At 36.2% G+C, this 17,386-nt stretch overlaps 1 protein-coding gene across 2 annotated transcripts in view; it reads left to right on the top strand.

The window, feature by feature from the left end:
* Positions 1 to 13,843, top strand: part of LOC136839468 (ionotropic receptor 21a-like) — a 26,585-nt gene extending 12,742 nt beyond the window's left edge. For both annotated transcript variants that reach the window (XM_067105542.1, XM_067105543.1), the window contains exons 2-8: positions 3,223 to 4,226; positions 6,125 to 6,314; positions 7,814 to 7,992; positions 10,810 to 10,968; positions 11,802 to 12,050; positions 12,522 to 12,701; positions 13,257 to 13,843. In XM_067105542.1, coding sequence (XP_066961643.1) covers positions 3,381 to 4,226; positions 6,125 to 6,314; positions 7,814 to 7,992; positions 10,810 to 10,968; positions 11,802 to 12,050; positions 12,522 to 12,701; positions 13,257 to 13,388 — 1,935 coding nt within the window. In that variant the 5' untranslated portion in view covers positions 3,223 to 3,380 and the 3' untranslated portion in view covers positions 13,389 to 13,843. The remainder of the gene's footprint in view (positions 1 to 3,222; positions 4,227 to 6,124; positions 6,315 to 7,813; positions 7,993 to 10,809; positions 10,969 to 11,801; positions 12,051 to 12,521; positions 12,702 to 13,256) is intronic.
* The last annotated feature ends 3,543 nt before the right edge of the window (positions 13,844 to 17,386 follow it).

The raw sequence follows: 17,386 nt of genomic DNA, 5'->3' as shown, positions 1-17,386 counted from the left end.
TGGTCTGGTTAAACCAAGATATACTCAACTTTTTATAACGGTGCAAAGAAGTAATTTCCTGTTTCTTCCCTCACACATGAAACGTATTTGTTAACATTCCTTTTGTAGCATGGGAAATCTATAGGAACTGCCATGCAGTCTTGTAATTACACTCAGTGACTGATAAGACGCGCGTCCCTATAACCGAGTAGGTAGTGTCAGCCATTAAGGACGTAACCAGCATTTCAGCCGAGACGGGGAACAGGTGATAACAATAAAACAGATTCGCAAAAAATTTTGTTATTATTTTTTTTCATGAAGCATGGCTAACAATTTTAATTTATAGTGCATGTACCGATGTTTTCCTTCCCGAAGATTGTAGATGATTATTCATCTCTAACGCTGCTTTAATTTTATGATTTAATCAACCTGAATGTTTATGATAGTCAAAATCTACTAGGGGGAATAGGCCTTTACCACTCTACCCGCCGTTAAGCTTATGCTTGTCACTGACATTGTCCATTCTTTACACCATCACTCTTGCGTTTACTGATAGTGAGAGACAAAAAACGTCATTGTTAAATATTTCCTGTAATTCACGGCCGAAATCGAATGACTTCTGCAACCGATAGCGCTCTTAATGAAGCGGAAAAGATGTAACAAATAATTCTGTGATGGAAAGAACTATGAAAAGAAAAAAAAACTCTGAGAAGCAAGTTTGTACTTTTATGATGACGTGATAAAAACCCATTTACGACCTGTTACTTATCATGCCAGCAGTTCATCACACATGCAAAATACAATTCATGAAAATTCAAAATGACATTCGTAGAGTGAGATTTTACATTAAGAAAGTACAAAATCCTTGCTTGACTTTTACCGTTGTTTAAGTTTGTTTTCGATGACATGATATTCAGTGCGTCTATGCATGAAAGATAACATGTGAATTTATTGTCAGATAATTTCACAATATTTACAGCGTAATGCTGCACTCACACGAATAATTCATCCCGCAATAAATTTGACAATCTAAATTATGACCTCTAATATTCAAAAACACTAGAATTTCCGTCATCTTCTACACGTCACTAAATAAAGGTAATGCGCAGGAAATTGGAGAGAGGGCAGTCTGATGAATATGGTTATAAAATGAAACACCAAAGAGAGAGAGAGAGAGAGAGAGAGAGAGAGAGAGAGAGAGAGAGAGAGAGAGAGAGAATTGTACCTAATGATGGGTTTCAACCGACTCTGTGAAGACTACCTCCTATTTTTTTCAGTTGGTGTGATGGTTTACATTTTGATGGATCGTTGATTATTAACACATATTATTTACTATCTGTCTGTCTGTCTGTCTCTCTCCCTCTCTTCCTCAACTCCAGCTGCAATTTATAACATTCAACTAACGGCCAAGTACCTAGTTACCTGCTGAGGATAAGAGATGCAAAATGAACTTTACGGAAATTCACACATTGCATTCCTCACCCACCAGTCAGAGAGAGAGAGAGAGAGAGAGAGAGAGAGAACATGCAAATTAAAAAATAAAAAGATAAAAAGATAATAATACGAATAATAATAAGGATGTTGATATTTTTTCATGTCATATGAACTTAGAAATAAAACATATTGGTGATGACAATATTTCATTACCACAAGCTTTTTTTCTATTTATTTGTTAGGCACATAAAGAAGCACGATTCCTCCTTAGACCTATTATTAAGAAAATGAGGAATATCCAGCGCGCTCTTTATTCCCTTTGATGCACGTAAACCTTTGACATGGAGACTGCCAGAAATAAAAAAAGATGTAGTCGAAGCCATTAATCCTAAAGGACATTAACGAACTGTTATACCTCCTTCATCTCCTTACCGCAGGCTTCCTTTTAGTATTTCTCAGAGAAGTTAGCCAAAGCTCCTTTTTCTCCTATTCTGTGAACTCATCAACGAATCCATAAGATAGTAGTCAATGAGCCAGGTTAGCGAGGGCGTGGACGACTTTCGACAAAAATCTTTCATACAGCTGAAAAAGATTTTGAGCTGGACCGCTCCAAGCGATGCCTGAAAATAATCGAAGCCATGAAAATGCTGAAATGTTAACGACTGTGGCAAACGTTTTGATAGACTAAAGATTTTGAGGCACTGACTGGCTACAAGAAGAATTGAAATATTCATTTGTAGATGATGAAAGTAAAAGAGAGAGAGAGAGAGAGAGAGAGAGAGAGAGAGAGAAAAGAAGAGAGAAAAGAATAAAATTTGCAATTTTTCCATTATGTCAGTCATTACCACCACAGCTAGACGGAAATTTTTCCAAGCCTGGCGTACAAGAAGCTTCCAAAACAGTAGGTTTAGCTCTTAAAAAAAACATTCTATTTGGGATATGATTGATTATGAAATGTCTCCCTACTTCCTTTCTTCATAAAGATAAGAGGTGATATACAGTTAGAAATAACTTCAGGTGGCGTTTACTATCTTATTAAGAAAATACAAAAATGCCACTTCATTCTCACGCATTCACCTTGCATAGCCCTCCCTAGTGACTGACGTTTGCCTGACTCAGAATTTCATTCTTTCTCCAATTCAGTTAAATAAGAACTTGCTTCTCTTTTAACTAGTCAAGGTGTTTGGTTTAAATAATAATGATTAGGTAAACTATTGATAAATAAAAGCTATGGAATCTAAATATGTTGATGCATAAAATTAGCCACAACAAATATAGGCATTGAATACAATTATTTTGTAAAATTTGCCTTTTATTTCTTATTTAGTTCCTACATCAATTACAAAAATATTTGATTTGTATTGAATTATCGAGTGTAAAATTTCTTGAAATATATATAATTGATTGTTATACAATTCTTATCGCTCTTATTTCCTTACGTTTTGATGGTCATGATTCATCATTGGTAAATGGAATACCTTGCCAGATATCTACTGACATGTTGGCCATTGTGTTTACAATGCAATACGTTAATAAAAATTTATAGTAGAAATCAAAGACCTGATTAAGTATTCTTCTTCAACACCAACAATTTTTTTTATTATCATTGTTTAAATCATGAGCGCAGCCAGTAAGTCCTTCGAACTGTATAAGATCATAATTTCTTTTACTCATCGATTATAGCCATCATACTGATTTCTTGCACCAAGCCTTGCTTCAAAAATTGATCTGTATCGGAGTTCCTACGACATGAAGTAAGGAATAGCGTTTGTCTTTGGAATTTCTGATTCCCCAGTTTTATTCTTTCAGGGGCCTATTGATCTATCCCTGAATCACCGCTGGTTATAAAAGAAGCACCTCATATAAAACACACGCCAGTCACCGGTCCCCTTGTCCTGAGCAACCTGGTCGTCACAAGTGGGTTCCAGTATACGAGAGGTCTCTTTAGTCTTAGCCGACTCTACAAGATGATCCTTCGTGTAGAGTCACTTTTGTTGATCATCATTCAAGTGGTCGTAGCTACAACCACTCGAGAGATCTCACTGAATTCCCTTAGCCAAAGAATTGCGCTCATGAAGTATAACAGAGACAGAGAAACTATTTTGCTTTTCGAAGAAATTGCCAGGCACTTCACACCGACTTGCCTTAAGATACTTGTTGGGGATACGCCCAACTATTCCAGTACATGGAACGACCCTCTGGTCCTGTTGCACTCTTCAGGGAATGAAACGGAGAAGGCAGTCAGTTTCATTAACAAAAATACCGAGAAAATGACGAATTACCCGTGCATGATCTACATGATAACGCATAACCCTTCCGTCACTCTTATGAGTGAAATGCTCGACCTCAACGACAAGGTCATAACCCGGTACTTTTTTGTCTCCACGCCATCTCAGAGACAAGCTCATGCCTTCCTACTGGACAAGAAACTTGCTAACGAAGAAAACTTGGCAGCTGTCGTGAAATTACGTAACTCGACTCATTCCTGGAACGTGTTTACAAGGCAACTGCTACACCCGTCTGGGGTACCGACGGTCATACACGCTAATGTCTGGAATCCAGAGCGAGGTTTCAAGAAAGAAAAGGACATGTTTCCAGAGCAGATGGGTAACTTCTACGGCAAGACTTTAAAGGGCGTCACCCTTGACTTTCAACCGTTTACGGATTACAGAATCATTAAGGGGTCTAAGAAAGTTGAGCCATCGCCCAGCCTAGACGTCTTCATTCTGAATATGATTGCTCGCCACCTGAACTTCACCTACGAACTGGTGATGCCAGATGATGGTCTCTGGGGGACGCTGGATGCCTCTAAGGTATGCAAGTACGTTTATTATTATTATTATCATTATGTCTCGGTATAATAAATGAAAAACTTTTGTTTTCCAATAATAGTGTGTTGAAATTTTTTTTCATTTTTAAATCGCTCCCTGTCTCTATCTTGAACATGTTTGTATGTTGCCTTGTACCGTCCAGAAAACTTTTCCTTATTGGTTATTCTGCTACACCGAAAGGATGTGGTTTTACCTACTTTTTCTAACGGACGCACATTGATGTCATCATTATTCATGTCAGTCGTATCTTACGATAAAATGATAGATAGATAGATAGACAGATAGGTACGCGTCAGTTTCCGTGTTCCTGCGAAAAACAGAAGCTTTATAATTAGCCGATAAGCCTTATTAATTTAATCTATATACTTCAAAGCAAAGAAATTTGGGGAGATCAGTGAAATAGGCGATAGGCTTCGAGAACCCTCTAATTTTTATTAAAAGTATCACAATAACTTTGTGTTGGTGAATAATTTTCGTTCAAAATGTTGCCTAGAACTGCATGTATAGGAGAATCATCTTCTGAATAACCTGTCGAACTCATTCGTTTCGTAGAGAATGCTGTGAAACCGAAACTAAATACATTATCTGAATACATCATGTATGTTGAGTTGATGATGAGCCAAAAGATTTTAAGAATTAAGCAAAATAAGGATGAGCTGTGTAACATTTTCTCTAAGGTAAAATTGTATCTACAAAGTGGGATATCATCAATGTATGATTGGACTGGAATGTAAAATTTAGGCCAAAGCCAAGCGCTGGGACTTATGAGGTCATTTAGCGCTGAAAGGGAAATTGAAAGTAAAGGAGGTTTTAAAAGTGTAACAGAAGGAAAACCTCGCTCTTGTACTATGAAACATTTGTTAGGGGAGGGTGGAAAGTAAGGTGGCAGAAAGATGATATGGACAGAAGTACAGTAACAAGAATGAAAGGGGCTACAGCTAGGGGCCGAGGGGACGCTGCAAACAACCTTAAGTAATGCCTATACTGCACCTAGTGAGGTGCGCTGATGGCACTACCCCTCTAACGGGATATAATCAATGTGATCCTCTAGACATCCTTTATCGCCGAAATGATTTGGAATTTTCTTAGCTGCAACTGAAAGAAGATACATCATTCTCGCCTACAGAAGAAGTAAAATCTAAAATGTCCCAGCGTAAAGGAATTTCTGGCTCTAGGTTTGTAATTCCTTCGAAATGTAATATCTGTGCAGCCATACTTCTTGTAACTCTAAAGTCGAAACGGAATGCAAATGTACACGTACTCTCATGATTCAGCGATGTGTATTAATGCTTGTCACTGACACACGGTGGCAACTTCGACATCCGTCGTCATGATTTGATAAGCGATATCCTCTGTCCCTCGCATGTCTGTCTGAGCTTGAAGCGAACAGGAAACCGTCGGCGCTGGGAATTTAGCAAAGAGCCAGTATATATATATATATATATATATATATATATATATATATATATATATATATATATATATATATATATATATATACATATATTCACGCGTCTTGAATTACACCGCCATATTCGTTTTTCAAAGATTTCTTTATGCAACTGTTGCTTTGAACAACGTAAAAGTGGAGCGTTGCACAAAAAATCATACCAAAACATAATTATATGTGAGAACGGAAATTTAAAATGGAGTGACGCCAAGTTGGTCTTTGAGCGTTTACATCAATTTCACCTCAGGAGTTGTGATCCGTATAGGTCTGCTGTCAGAAACATACTGAAGAACTGAAACGACGACTTTACGTGTCTGGGAAAATGAATTTTCTCAGATTCATCTATTTTAGTTTACAGTATTATCTTTTATATGTCTATTATTCTTTTCCCGTAATATCTTCGCATTGAACATCTGAATTTCATCACCAGGGTCACTGGTCTGGTGTTGTTGGAGATGTACAATTTCATCGGGCAGACTTCTCTTTGTGTCTGTCTGTTACCCAGGAGCGTCGGCGGTCTGTGGATTTCACCAGGGTGTACTTCATGGACCCACTCAGTTTCGTGACAGCCAAAAACCGTCCTCAGCCACCATGGTTAAAGCTCATAACCCCTTTCACTGGTAAGTCCAACGAACAGAATGGAGACTATATTCACAGATCTTGTGCCGTAACACAGGTTCTCGCTAATGGCCTGCCACTGTCTTGAGTATGTGTTTATTTACTTGAAGGGATAGCCAAGCATACCTTTATTTAGTTGGCTGATTTTATTTACTATTTATAAAATTATTTCCATTATATTTTATTTGTTGATTGGTAAGCTGAGATCTCTGTTCAGTTTTACACCTGGCACTTTGCTTCAAGTAAGGACATTCCCATCAGCTGAAATTACAGGCAAATGTCATATCCTGTTAGAATGTTCCATAGTTTTGTTCCATTCCCTGTCTCTTTGAAAGGGTATTGCCATATCTCAATATCTCTTGCAGAAAATATTTGATTTCTCCTCTTAATTTATATTTTCGATTTTCGTTAATCGTCTGGTGTGGCAAAGTCAGTGTCATGTAACATTTTTCCATGTGATAATATGTGAAAAATGAGTAAATCTTTTCTTGTACGAGAAAAATAGTGATGATTAATTTTGGAAGAATTAGAAATGCAAGCACGTAGAGGAATGAACCAAAATGTGAACTTGACATATCTTGTTAGATTTATTAGTGCCCATGGGTTTGTCACCTAGTTACCTCAGACTATCCTTGACATATCCTTTTTCTAGTGCCATTTTGTCAGATGAAGTCAGCAACGCTAAGCAGCTGGAATGATGAACTATATTTCCTCTTTTATGTCCTCTTTGGACACTTAAATGTTTCAGATTAGTTATAATTATTCTTATTTAACGATTGCAAGCAGGGTATAAAGCCACCAATTTAAATTTAGTTGTGAGAGACTGCTCTAAGTTGGCTAGTATGATGAATAGTATATGTTATTAACCTTGATGACGTGAAGTTATCCAGTGCTGTATGCGTTTTGATTTCTTTTGAAGAGTAATATCCAATGCGACGGCTACCCTCACGTACTTTTCTAGCCCAATCCTGAAAAACAAGAAAAAGGAACAGCAGGTAAGCCGAGGTGTTGATGTTGTGGGAGGCGGGTATGGCTTGGGGAGGAGGTGCTCGTGTCATTCCACTCAAGCCAGAGTGAAACAAACTTTCAGCCTCTTAGAAAATCAAGACATGAAAACCGAGGCAAAGTGAGAATTCCAAGCCTTGAAGGTTGAAGGAAACAAAGAGTTCACTGAATCGTGTATCTCATATCTTCTTATCAGTATTAAGTTACTAATCTATAATAATAAAATCCGAGCTGATCTTTCATAGAAGAAACTGCTTACCAAGTCATACTGATAACATATTCATCTAAGTCACTATGAGATCATATATATATATATATATATATATATATATATATATATATATATATATATATATATATATATATATATATATATATTTATATATATATATATATACATACACACACACACACACACAGAGACAGAGAGAGAGAGAGAGAGAGAGAGAGAGAGAGAGAGAAACCATGCTGTTTAATGCTCTTTTCCTATTAACAGATAGCGTGTGGATACTGACGGTGATTTTGGTCGTCCTCACTGTGTTCCTCTACTACTTCGTCTTCTTTATTCAGTCGTTTCTTGGTCCTCACAAAATCCGTCTGTCCAGTGCTTTCATGTATGTGGTGGGGTCCTTCCTCGGTCAAGCGCTGATTTTGCCACAGCTGACTGCAGGACAGGTCTGTGGGATTTTCCATTTCTTTTTTAAAAACTTTAAGCTTCTGTTAAATAGGTTAGTTGGCAAGGCAGTGTCAGCAATGATAGCGTAATGACTGGTAACACCGAAAACATGAGTTTACGTTAGAGGAGGGCAAAGGTCTATAATGTAGTACGTCTCCTAATTTCATAGAAAACGAGACCGTTTTCTTATATATTCTTTGGTATACTATAAGTACCAATGAATCTCTAATATACCCGGTTCAAACCTTAACCATATCGTTTTAAACACTAACTGGCTCCAAAGGCACTTTCTTATCTTTTTCGTGTTTTACGAAAGAAAATCTAATCTATTCTCAGGAACTGCGATTACATGAAGTGTTATTGTCAAAACTATAATTCAAATCAAACTTTCTTATGAAAGTTCTCTCTTTTAATTACGTACTTAGATTCCTCTTACGAAATATTTCAGAGTTCATTTCAGTATCAGAGCTGTCCATCTTGCAAGATTTTATGCTGACGTAATGAAGTCATCTTCCCACTTAATTGAATAAGAAGCTCTCATTCATAATTTATCTACCTTAAAAATGATTCCATGATAGTTATACTTATTTTGAAAGCATTTATTGGGATCATGTCAAGATTAGCGAACCCAACATCTCCATGTCAAGAACAGCGAACCCAGTGATCCCCAAGTAAAGAATGGCCAACCGTTTCCGGTCCGAACTCCAATTCCACATGAGGGCTAGTACGAAACACGGCGAAACAGTGGTTCATCTACACTGTTTCGCCTGTTTAGTACTAGCCCCGGGGGGGTCAAATGTATTTCGCCTTGTTTACTACTGGCCCCTGGGAGATCAAATGTATGGTACCGAAGTGTTCATGTCTAGAACAGCGAACCTGATTATTCCCATGTAAAGAATAACGAACCCAATAATCTTCTTGTAAAGAATAGCGAACCCTACTGCGAGTGGGTTCGCTAATCTTGACATGACCCCACTTATTTGTTTTTGTTTTAGCAAAAAAAAAAAAAAAAAAAAAAAACTAACTGCTGGCGTTCAATGGGCAGACAAGTAACTGTTACTCCAGTTCTCGCTTGCTGACTCTCATAATAGGTCATCTGAGAACCTGTTAATAAATTCTTAAAACTTTTTTCATTACCTGATAAATACCATTTGCAAAACAAATAGAATCCTCATCAGCTATCGAGGCTTTAGATTATGATTTTAGATCTTCAAGCAATAACGAGCGTAATTAGGTCATTAAAAATAATTTTTTCATCAATTTATTAACCTTCAGGCAACAACACTATTGATATCACTATATCAAAAGTGACATTATACTTAAGTAGTTGTGTAATTAAATCGAGCACTTCTTACATTAAGCAAATATTTTGTCCACTGACTCCTTTCCTTTCGTGCTCATAACCAAGCAATATATATTTTTTTCTTTAGGAAAGAATATAACTAGTTTTACTAATATTTTCCTCAATCATGTGGATATTGAGGTGATAAACGACAGAACTACTGTGTATTTAGAATTTAGTTTTCATTCATAGCTAAGGATTTACAGTCAATTTCAACCAGTCGACCAAATAATTGAGTGACTAGGGTGAAGGTTTGGTGTATGAGCTGTGAAGTCTTCCCGGCGCAGAGGTATGTTTTCATCTTGCCGTTTTTAGCCCTAGACCCAGATTTTTTTTTTTTTTTTTTTTTTTGATCCGAAAGTGGGGTTGGTGTGGGAGGGAAGTGTGGTGGGATTCGTGAACAAATTACTACTCAGTCAGTGAACATAATGAAACATAGTGGAAAGTGTAATTTTCAATGCTCAGTTTACTGGGAAATGATATCTTATATAGCAAACTCGTAAAAGATGATTTCTCGTACGACGAACGCTTGCTAGATTATCGACCAATAAACGAAAACTAAAAAATAAAGTAATAACTGTATAGTTAGTACTTAGCACTTTGGGAAGAAGTAATGATGGTTATTAATGGTGTGAGTAGTATTCATGATGGCAATGTTGCAAACGATTAAGGCTCTTCCCTCCATACAGCAAAGAAAGATCCTCAAAGGTAGTTTCATTTAACAATTTCCGAAGATTAAAACTTTTTCTGTCTTGAGACATAACAAAGGAAAGGTAATCGTCACAATCAAGGGTATGCCTTAACGTCGTAGTTAGATTCAGAATGTTAATATTCTAGATTTTCAGTGCAAGCCATACAATGTAAATAAAACGGTGTTATTTGGTTACAATCCTTATAAATCATACAGAGGGCCTCAGAAGCACATTTATTTGTTGTAAATAACTCAGACATTTGTTTGAAGGTTTTAAGGAGAAACCTGTTACAAGAGCAAGATGCAATATCACTTTCATTCAAGTTTTGTGCCCATTTATAAATACATTATGCCTTTTTTGTGCATTAACTTATATCAAGTTCCAAAAGCGAATATAGACTTTATCATACGATGGGAATAGAGAAATGCAGTGCCATTTAAAGAAAAGATTGGAAAACAGTAAACTACATCATCTTTTTTTCTTTTCATTCTGCTTATGCAGCCATCAGATCATTCTGAAATTTCAGTTTTCTCTCTCTCTCTCTATCTCTCTCTCTCTCTCTCTCTCTCTCTCACACACACACACACACACACACACATACACACACACACTTATATATATACGGTATATATGAGTATTCCCTAGACTAATACACGAAACGTTCCGTGAACGAAAAGAGATTTCACCGAGCACTACACAAAAGTTAATAAAATGAGGCAAATTTGTTTTAAATAAACAAAAACTAATGAGGTATTCTCTTTTTTCGTTCATGCAACCCCCAGGTACTCCTTGGATTCTGGTTTATTTACGGCTTTCTCTTGACCACTTACTACAAGACAGCCTTGACAGCTACCCTTGCTGTGCCAAGTGTGCCCCCCACAATTGACACACTGGCCCAGCTTCTGAATTCAGACCTCAAGTATGGAATGATTGACGCAAAGGTAAATGACAGTTATAGTTTTTCCTTGAATTACTACCAGATGGTCTTGTCCAAGTCGAGATGCTGATTTTAGGTACAGGTAAAATTCTGATTTTGAGTTTCTGTAGTGGAGTAATTGCCTGTTTCTAAGCTTTTTAGTGCTCGTTATTCGAACTATCTAACAAATAAACAACCAGTTCTTAATTCAGCTTTCAATCCAGAATTGTTCAGATTAACTGAATACAACTAGGGGTCTTTTCATCAGTCAGTGAATTTTTTTCCCAGCTCGTTATCGCCATCTTTCCACTTTTCAGACACTTTTTTGAAATATGTTGTACAAAGATCCTGTTAGAAAAGTAACATAACACTACAGCTTTTAGCATAGAAAAAAGGATGTTAACTAGCCTCCTTTTCTCTCTCTCTCTCTCTCTCTCTCTCTCTCTCTCTCTCTCTCTCTCTCTCTCTCTCTCTCAGTATTTTCAGTACACGTTCAAAACCTGTCAACAACAGCCTTCTTGTAATCAAACCTGAATTACCATATGGAAAAAGTGTTTGGAATTAACTCTTTAAAAACAGGATAAGCTGCTCTTTAGATCTAAATTTAGATAACTGCAAAAGGTGTATGCTGTTAACCTTCAGTATCTCACTTCACGCAATGGAAAGGTTTAAGGAGCTTGGAGTTCATTATAAAGAAATGGGACCATTAAACCATATCCTTCTAAGACCAAACAATTTAAGTTAAATGTCAATCTTGGCAAGAATGATTTGAATTTTCTTTACTTAAACAGCAAATGATATTTATTGATAACCCTCATAGATTATTACGAAGTGTTACTGAAAATTTTCCTTACACAGGGTTCTGAGTACCAGTTATTTTCGACCTCAAATGTCACCCTCTACATGGAGCTCTTCAAACACATGACATTCTATTCTTCTGACGAGAGCATGCGCAGAGTAGCCGCAGGCAGTTACGCTTACATTTACTTCCGGAGTAACCTCCAGACCATCGTCAATACTCAGTTCACAACTAAAAACGGGGAAACCAACCTCCACATTTCTAGTGAAGAGTTTTTTCCAGGAGGCTACGGCTGGGCTTTTCCGAAGGTTAGATTCATTTGAAGCTCTTATTTACCATTTAGTTTTCAGTTCATATCCAGTAAGATTTTCACGTTTAGGTATTTATAATTGAATGTTCTTTTGAGACTTGTGCAAAATTTATAGTCTTTAAGATCACTAAATGAAAGTGAATATATTTTCCTAATTACAAGCAGAATTTGTCCAAATTTATAATAACCGAATTCTTTGAGAAATCATAACACATAAAGGAACTTTAATTATACCGTTATATATAAGGGAAGATAAATATATTACTTAAAACTCAAGTTACTTGCCAGATGTTTCAGTTGATTTTTGCTTATGAACTGAGCATTTTTAGTTAAACAAAATGCTGTATAGTTTGATAAATCAGCTAAAGTACCTTTAACTACTTTAATTATTAAGACTGAATGAATGGTACAGGACATCTAAACCTTATGGGGTTTTAATTACCTAACTTGTTCTCCTCTTGAATCTCAGGGAGCACCTTACCGAAGGACATTTGACAACGTCATGTTGAGGTGTTTGCAGGCTGGCCTCATCGCAAAGTGGTTGAAGGACTTGTATCGCATTTATCTGGCGGAGCATCACCTCATGATGACTCCGGAGGAGGCTAAAAGGGCTGATGAAATATCCTCGACTGATTCGAATGAAGTATTAGTAAGTTCATTACTTCGAGTTTTGAATTTTCTGACACTTTCTGAGTAACAGACGATTGCTTATTTGGTTTTGTATTTCATATACAACAGAAGCATAAATAGAATCTTGATGGTAGTTTTGTTTTATCTCTATATTTTCACTAAGTACAAGGAGTCTTTATTTCCTTTGTTTTTGCAGATGTAATAACATTCTGGCTTTTGCAAACATTACGGCCTAGTTTCCGTTTGAAATAAAATGGTTGAATAAGTGATTGCAGGACATTGTGCAAACCAAGATTTCCAGAAAAAGGGCAGCTTTACTAAAGAAAATAAAAATTTACACTGCGCTGTATCCATACGAGTCTTATTACATGATCTTACATTTTCAACAACTAACGAATTACAAAGGTTACAAAAGTTATAGAAAGGGTGCGACACTAACGTTTGAATTGTATCTCCTCTGGAGCCACCCACCGCAAATTATGGAGATAACAACTTGACACTGAAAAATATATACGTGTGATTTATCAAGGGTTCTCAGAGTATCTACCATAGAAATTTCTTACCTGTTTTACAGGTCGTATTGAATCTTTATCACTTCCAAGGAGCTTTCTTCGCGATGTTCTTCGGCTTTGGCTTCGGGCTGATACTTCTTGGCGTGGAGGTCGTCATGTGGAAAGTGGTCGCATCTCCAGAGACATCTTTCTGAGTAGCAGAGAGGGCGAGAAAAGATCTTTCTCAGAGAGAGAGAGAGAGAGAGAGAGAGAGAGAGAGAGAGAGAGAGAGAGAGAGAGAGGAGAGAGAGATCTTTCTATTCAGTAAATAATATAAAGACAAATAAGGAATAAGTTTAATTATCTGTACCTGTTTCACTTTATTACAGCTATACTTTGTAGAAATGAGTAAAATAAAAATTTTATTGTTACACCACTTTAGGAATTGGATAGGTAAACCTATGAATGTTTTCTGTAAAAATTTTTAATTTTTTTTTCAAACAAACCAATTGACAGTAGGCTTTAAATGCACCCAGCAAAACGCCAATAAAAATACTTGTAACTGATAAGCCAGCTTTTGAAAGTGTCTCTAGAAGCAGTCGATGTAAATGGTTAATGTCATCTAGGAAATGTCTTACTTTATCCAGTAAAAGGACCATCAGATTTCATACATATTTCTTTCATTTTCCGATCATAAAGACTGCAAGTGCTAAGCCCTCGCGATTTTAGGAAAAAGAAAAAAACAGAAAATCATTGGTTGAGGGCTACGATCACCTGATCGCTTGTAAACTGAAAATAATTTTTTTTTTGGGCTGAATAGTAATACAAACATCCGTGATCTATACATTACATATACTGTATTAACCGTCAGATTTTATTACTTTTGTTGTTCTATCAGTAACTGGAATTATTTCATGAGGAACTCAGCCAAGAAGAATTTACTTTCGGTTAGAGAGAGATGCATTATCAACGGAGGAAACACATTGGTTTCTATTTTGAAACAGTTGGTTTCAAGGTTACTAATCTCATCTACACAACAGGCCAATTAATCTAGCTAATAAATACTTCTTTTATATTTTGCCTAATTACCAAATGAAGGAATTAATTTGCACTGCTTAGATCTTAACCGGTGTATACACGTGAGTTTTTTTTTCTTATAAATATAACTTAATATTGCAACTAGACCAAAGGCCTGCGCTTTCTGAAACCAGGAACAAATGCTCTCGCAGAAACAATATGATTACTCAGAGGTGTATTCAGTGATGCCAATAACCTTATTTTCATAACTTTAAACGGATTTTCATACAAGGGTTTAATGAATGCGGATACAATGTTTTTTAATGGTTCTTATAAAATGGTTGCAATAAGAGTAAGGTCTGCACTAAAAAAAAAAAAAAAAAAAAAAAATTCTGTTAACCCAAGATGATATTCAGTAAACAATCTTTGACAGGGATGTTAATTCTTTTTACTCTGTATGGAATTATCAATGTTAACACAAAAAGTAACACGAAAACTAAAGCCCAAATTAGGGTGAGGGTTAACAAACACATCACTCTTCATATTCCATTGGTTCTTAGGGTCTGACAGAGGTGAAGTGGCATCAGGGAAGGTAAGGTGAGAACTTTTGTCTTCCTGTGTCCTGAAATCATAGGGACATTTATATATATATATATATATACTTGCCTATATATATATAGGAAATATATATATATATATATATATATATATATATATATATATATATATATATATATATATATATATATATATATATATATATATATATATACATACATACAGTATACATATAAAGTATAATGCATCTTGCTTCAGTTAAATTATTGGCATCGCAATGCCACTGTATATAATATATATATACATTAATTGCTTTATTCATTAAAGAAATGCAGGCGCTGATACTGTTTTTGGAATTAACCTGCTAATTCAAAGGGTCAAAAGTTTTGTCTGCTTGATACTGGAAACTATCCATGTATGTATTAAGATTTGTCCCCCTTGGAAAGTAGGCTACGGCCGCCCGTGTATGTCCAAGTTGTGAAAAGCAAGGATTACCGAAAAAAGATAAATATACAGGAAGTTCTGTATGTACTGACTATATATTGTTGCTGGTTTTTATTAAGGAAGTGTAAAGGTGGCTAACAGATGAGAGTTAGGCACTCCCTGTGATTTACTGTAGATTATTTGTCTTCGTGTCTCGCCATTATGCTGTAATAAGTGTGTCATTTTCGTTTCCTTTCTTATTTCATTTTCATTTGTCATGAAACAGGTTTTGGTAGGAACGGAAGGACAGTTGCTATGGCAACCACTGGAATTACTGGCGTTACATTTTTGGGACGTGTTATTCTGCATGTTATTCTGTAGAATTTATATTCTTCCCCACCCCTAGGCCATAAGTGTACTAGTTCTCCAGCACCGGTCTCATTAGCTTATTCTATAAACCGTTTACTGTAAGTTTATTTATTATTTTTTTGCTTAAGGTGACGAAGAGGTTCCAAGAGTAATAATTTGAAAGCTTTTTCACTTTATGCTGATTTGTTTGGCAATTAGTTTGACCATAAATTAACAGGAGTTCCCTATCCGTGCTCTGTTTTTTTGAGCACCTAATCAACTGCTTATATCCTCCCAAAAAACATTACTGAACTACACAGTGCCAGGACTCAAGCATTGCCTTTGGGAGGAAAATGACGTAAAAACCATTAAGCCAAATAAAAATAGTATGAATAACTGAATAAATGACTTCCTGCCATTTTCGTCCTAAGTCATGAATGCTTTATCTCGTCGAATCTACAGAAAAATCTTTGTAGAATGAAGCTTCCACATAGCTTTATTGTATGAAATGCCAATAAAATGAAAAATATGAATTTTCACATAATATTTACTTCATCAAAACAGGAATATGGAGAGCCAAGTATTGCTAAGTTCTTCCTGTACGTATTAGCTTTAGTATGTTTACATCGTACGCTGCTTACACTGTAAACGTTGCTCTTCATTTGCTAACCATCACTGGAACTGAAACTGGAATATAAAATCTAGGCCAAAGGCCAAGCGCTGGGACCTATGGGATCATGAAGCGTTGAAAGGGAAACTGAGAGTAAAGGAGGATTTAAAGATGTAACTGGAGGAAACCATCGCAGTTACACTATGCAACAATTGTTAGGAGAGGGTGGCAAGTAAGATGGTAGAAAGATAATACTAACTGAGGTACAGTAAAAGGAATGAAAGGGGTTCCAGCTAGGGGGCCGGAGGGACGCTGCAAAGAACTTAAAGTAATGCCCACAGTGCACCACGTGAGGTTCACTGAACGCACTGCTCCCCTTACATGGTTGCTAACCATCATACCTTCAATACTACGTCAATGATAACAGGTGTTTCTCACGCCTGAAATGGCAGAATGAATATTCTTTCTCTTTTGTATTTACGTCAGATTTTCACATTTATCCCCTTATCTAACAGGAGCTGTTTTGCTTTTTGTCTTCTTTATAATAAAAGAACAATTGCTATGAATTTATTTTTTTTTGTTTCTAGTTTGACACGTGATTAGATTATTGGGAAATTTTAATTCAAAGTTTACTCCCAGTTTTCACTTTTGATTTTGATGTTTTCTGTCACGTCACTTACATATTGTTACAAAAGTGCCTCTAGAAGATAATGCATATATATATGTATATATACACACACATATATATATATATATATAAATGTATATAAATATATAATAAAAATCAATCTTATGATGTAATAACAAGGTTATTATTGCGTCCCGCTATGCCATTTAAGACGCCAAATACTTTAAGCTAAGTCTACCATTACAAACATAGAAAACGAGTAACCTAGAGAGAACGATTAAGGTGGTAACTATTTCAAAGTTCCTGGCGAACTTCTCAAACTTATAAGTGGGAGAGTGAAACATAAATCACCATCGTCGTTCACGTTCTTTATGTGGTAAACATGATAAAGCAATGTTTCCTTTATTACGTGATTTTGATGTTATACACCATGCAGCGAACCAGCCAATCTCCACATCGTTTTTTCTGGAGGGCCGTTGTAAAGAATACCGATTTACTGCTCATAAGTCAAACTCCGACCAGCGGTCTAACCAATCAGCACTCTTGTTATTGTCACGTGAGAGCCAATTAACGCTCGGTATATCAGTATTCATTTAACACGCGATTCCACCGAAAGTAAACAAGACCGC

This window comes from Macrobrachium rosenbergii, chromosome 6 (genome assembly GCF_040412425.1).
Source record: "Macrobrachium rosenbergii isolate ZJJX-2024 chromosome 6, ASM4041242v1, whole genome shotgun sequence".
Taxonomy (NCBI): Eukaryota; Metazoa; Arthropoda; class Malacostraca; order Decapoda; family Palaemonidae; genus Macrobrachium; species Macrobrachium rosenbergii.
The sequence above is the reverse complement of the archived record's forward strand: the minus strand, read 5'-3'. Positions and strand labels throughout refer to the sequence as shown.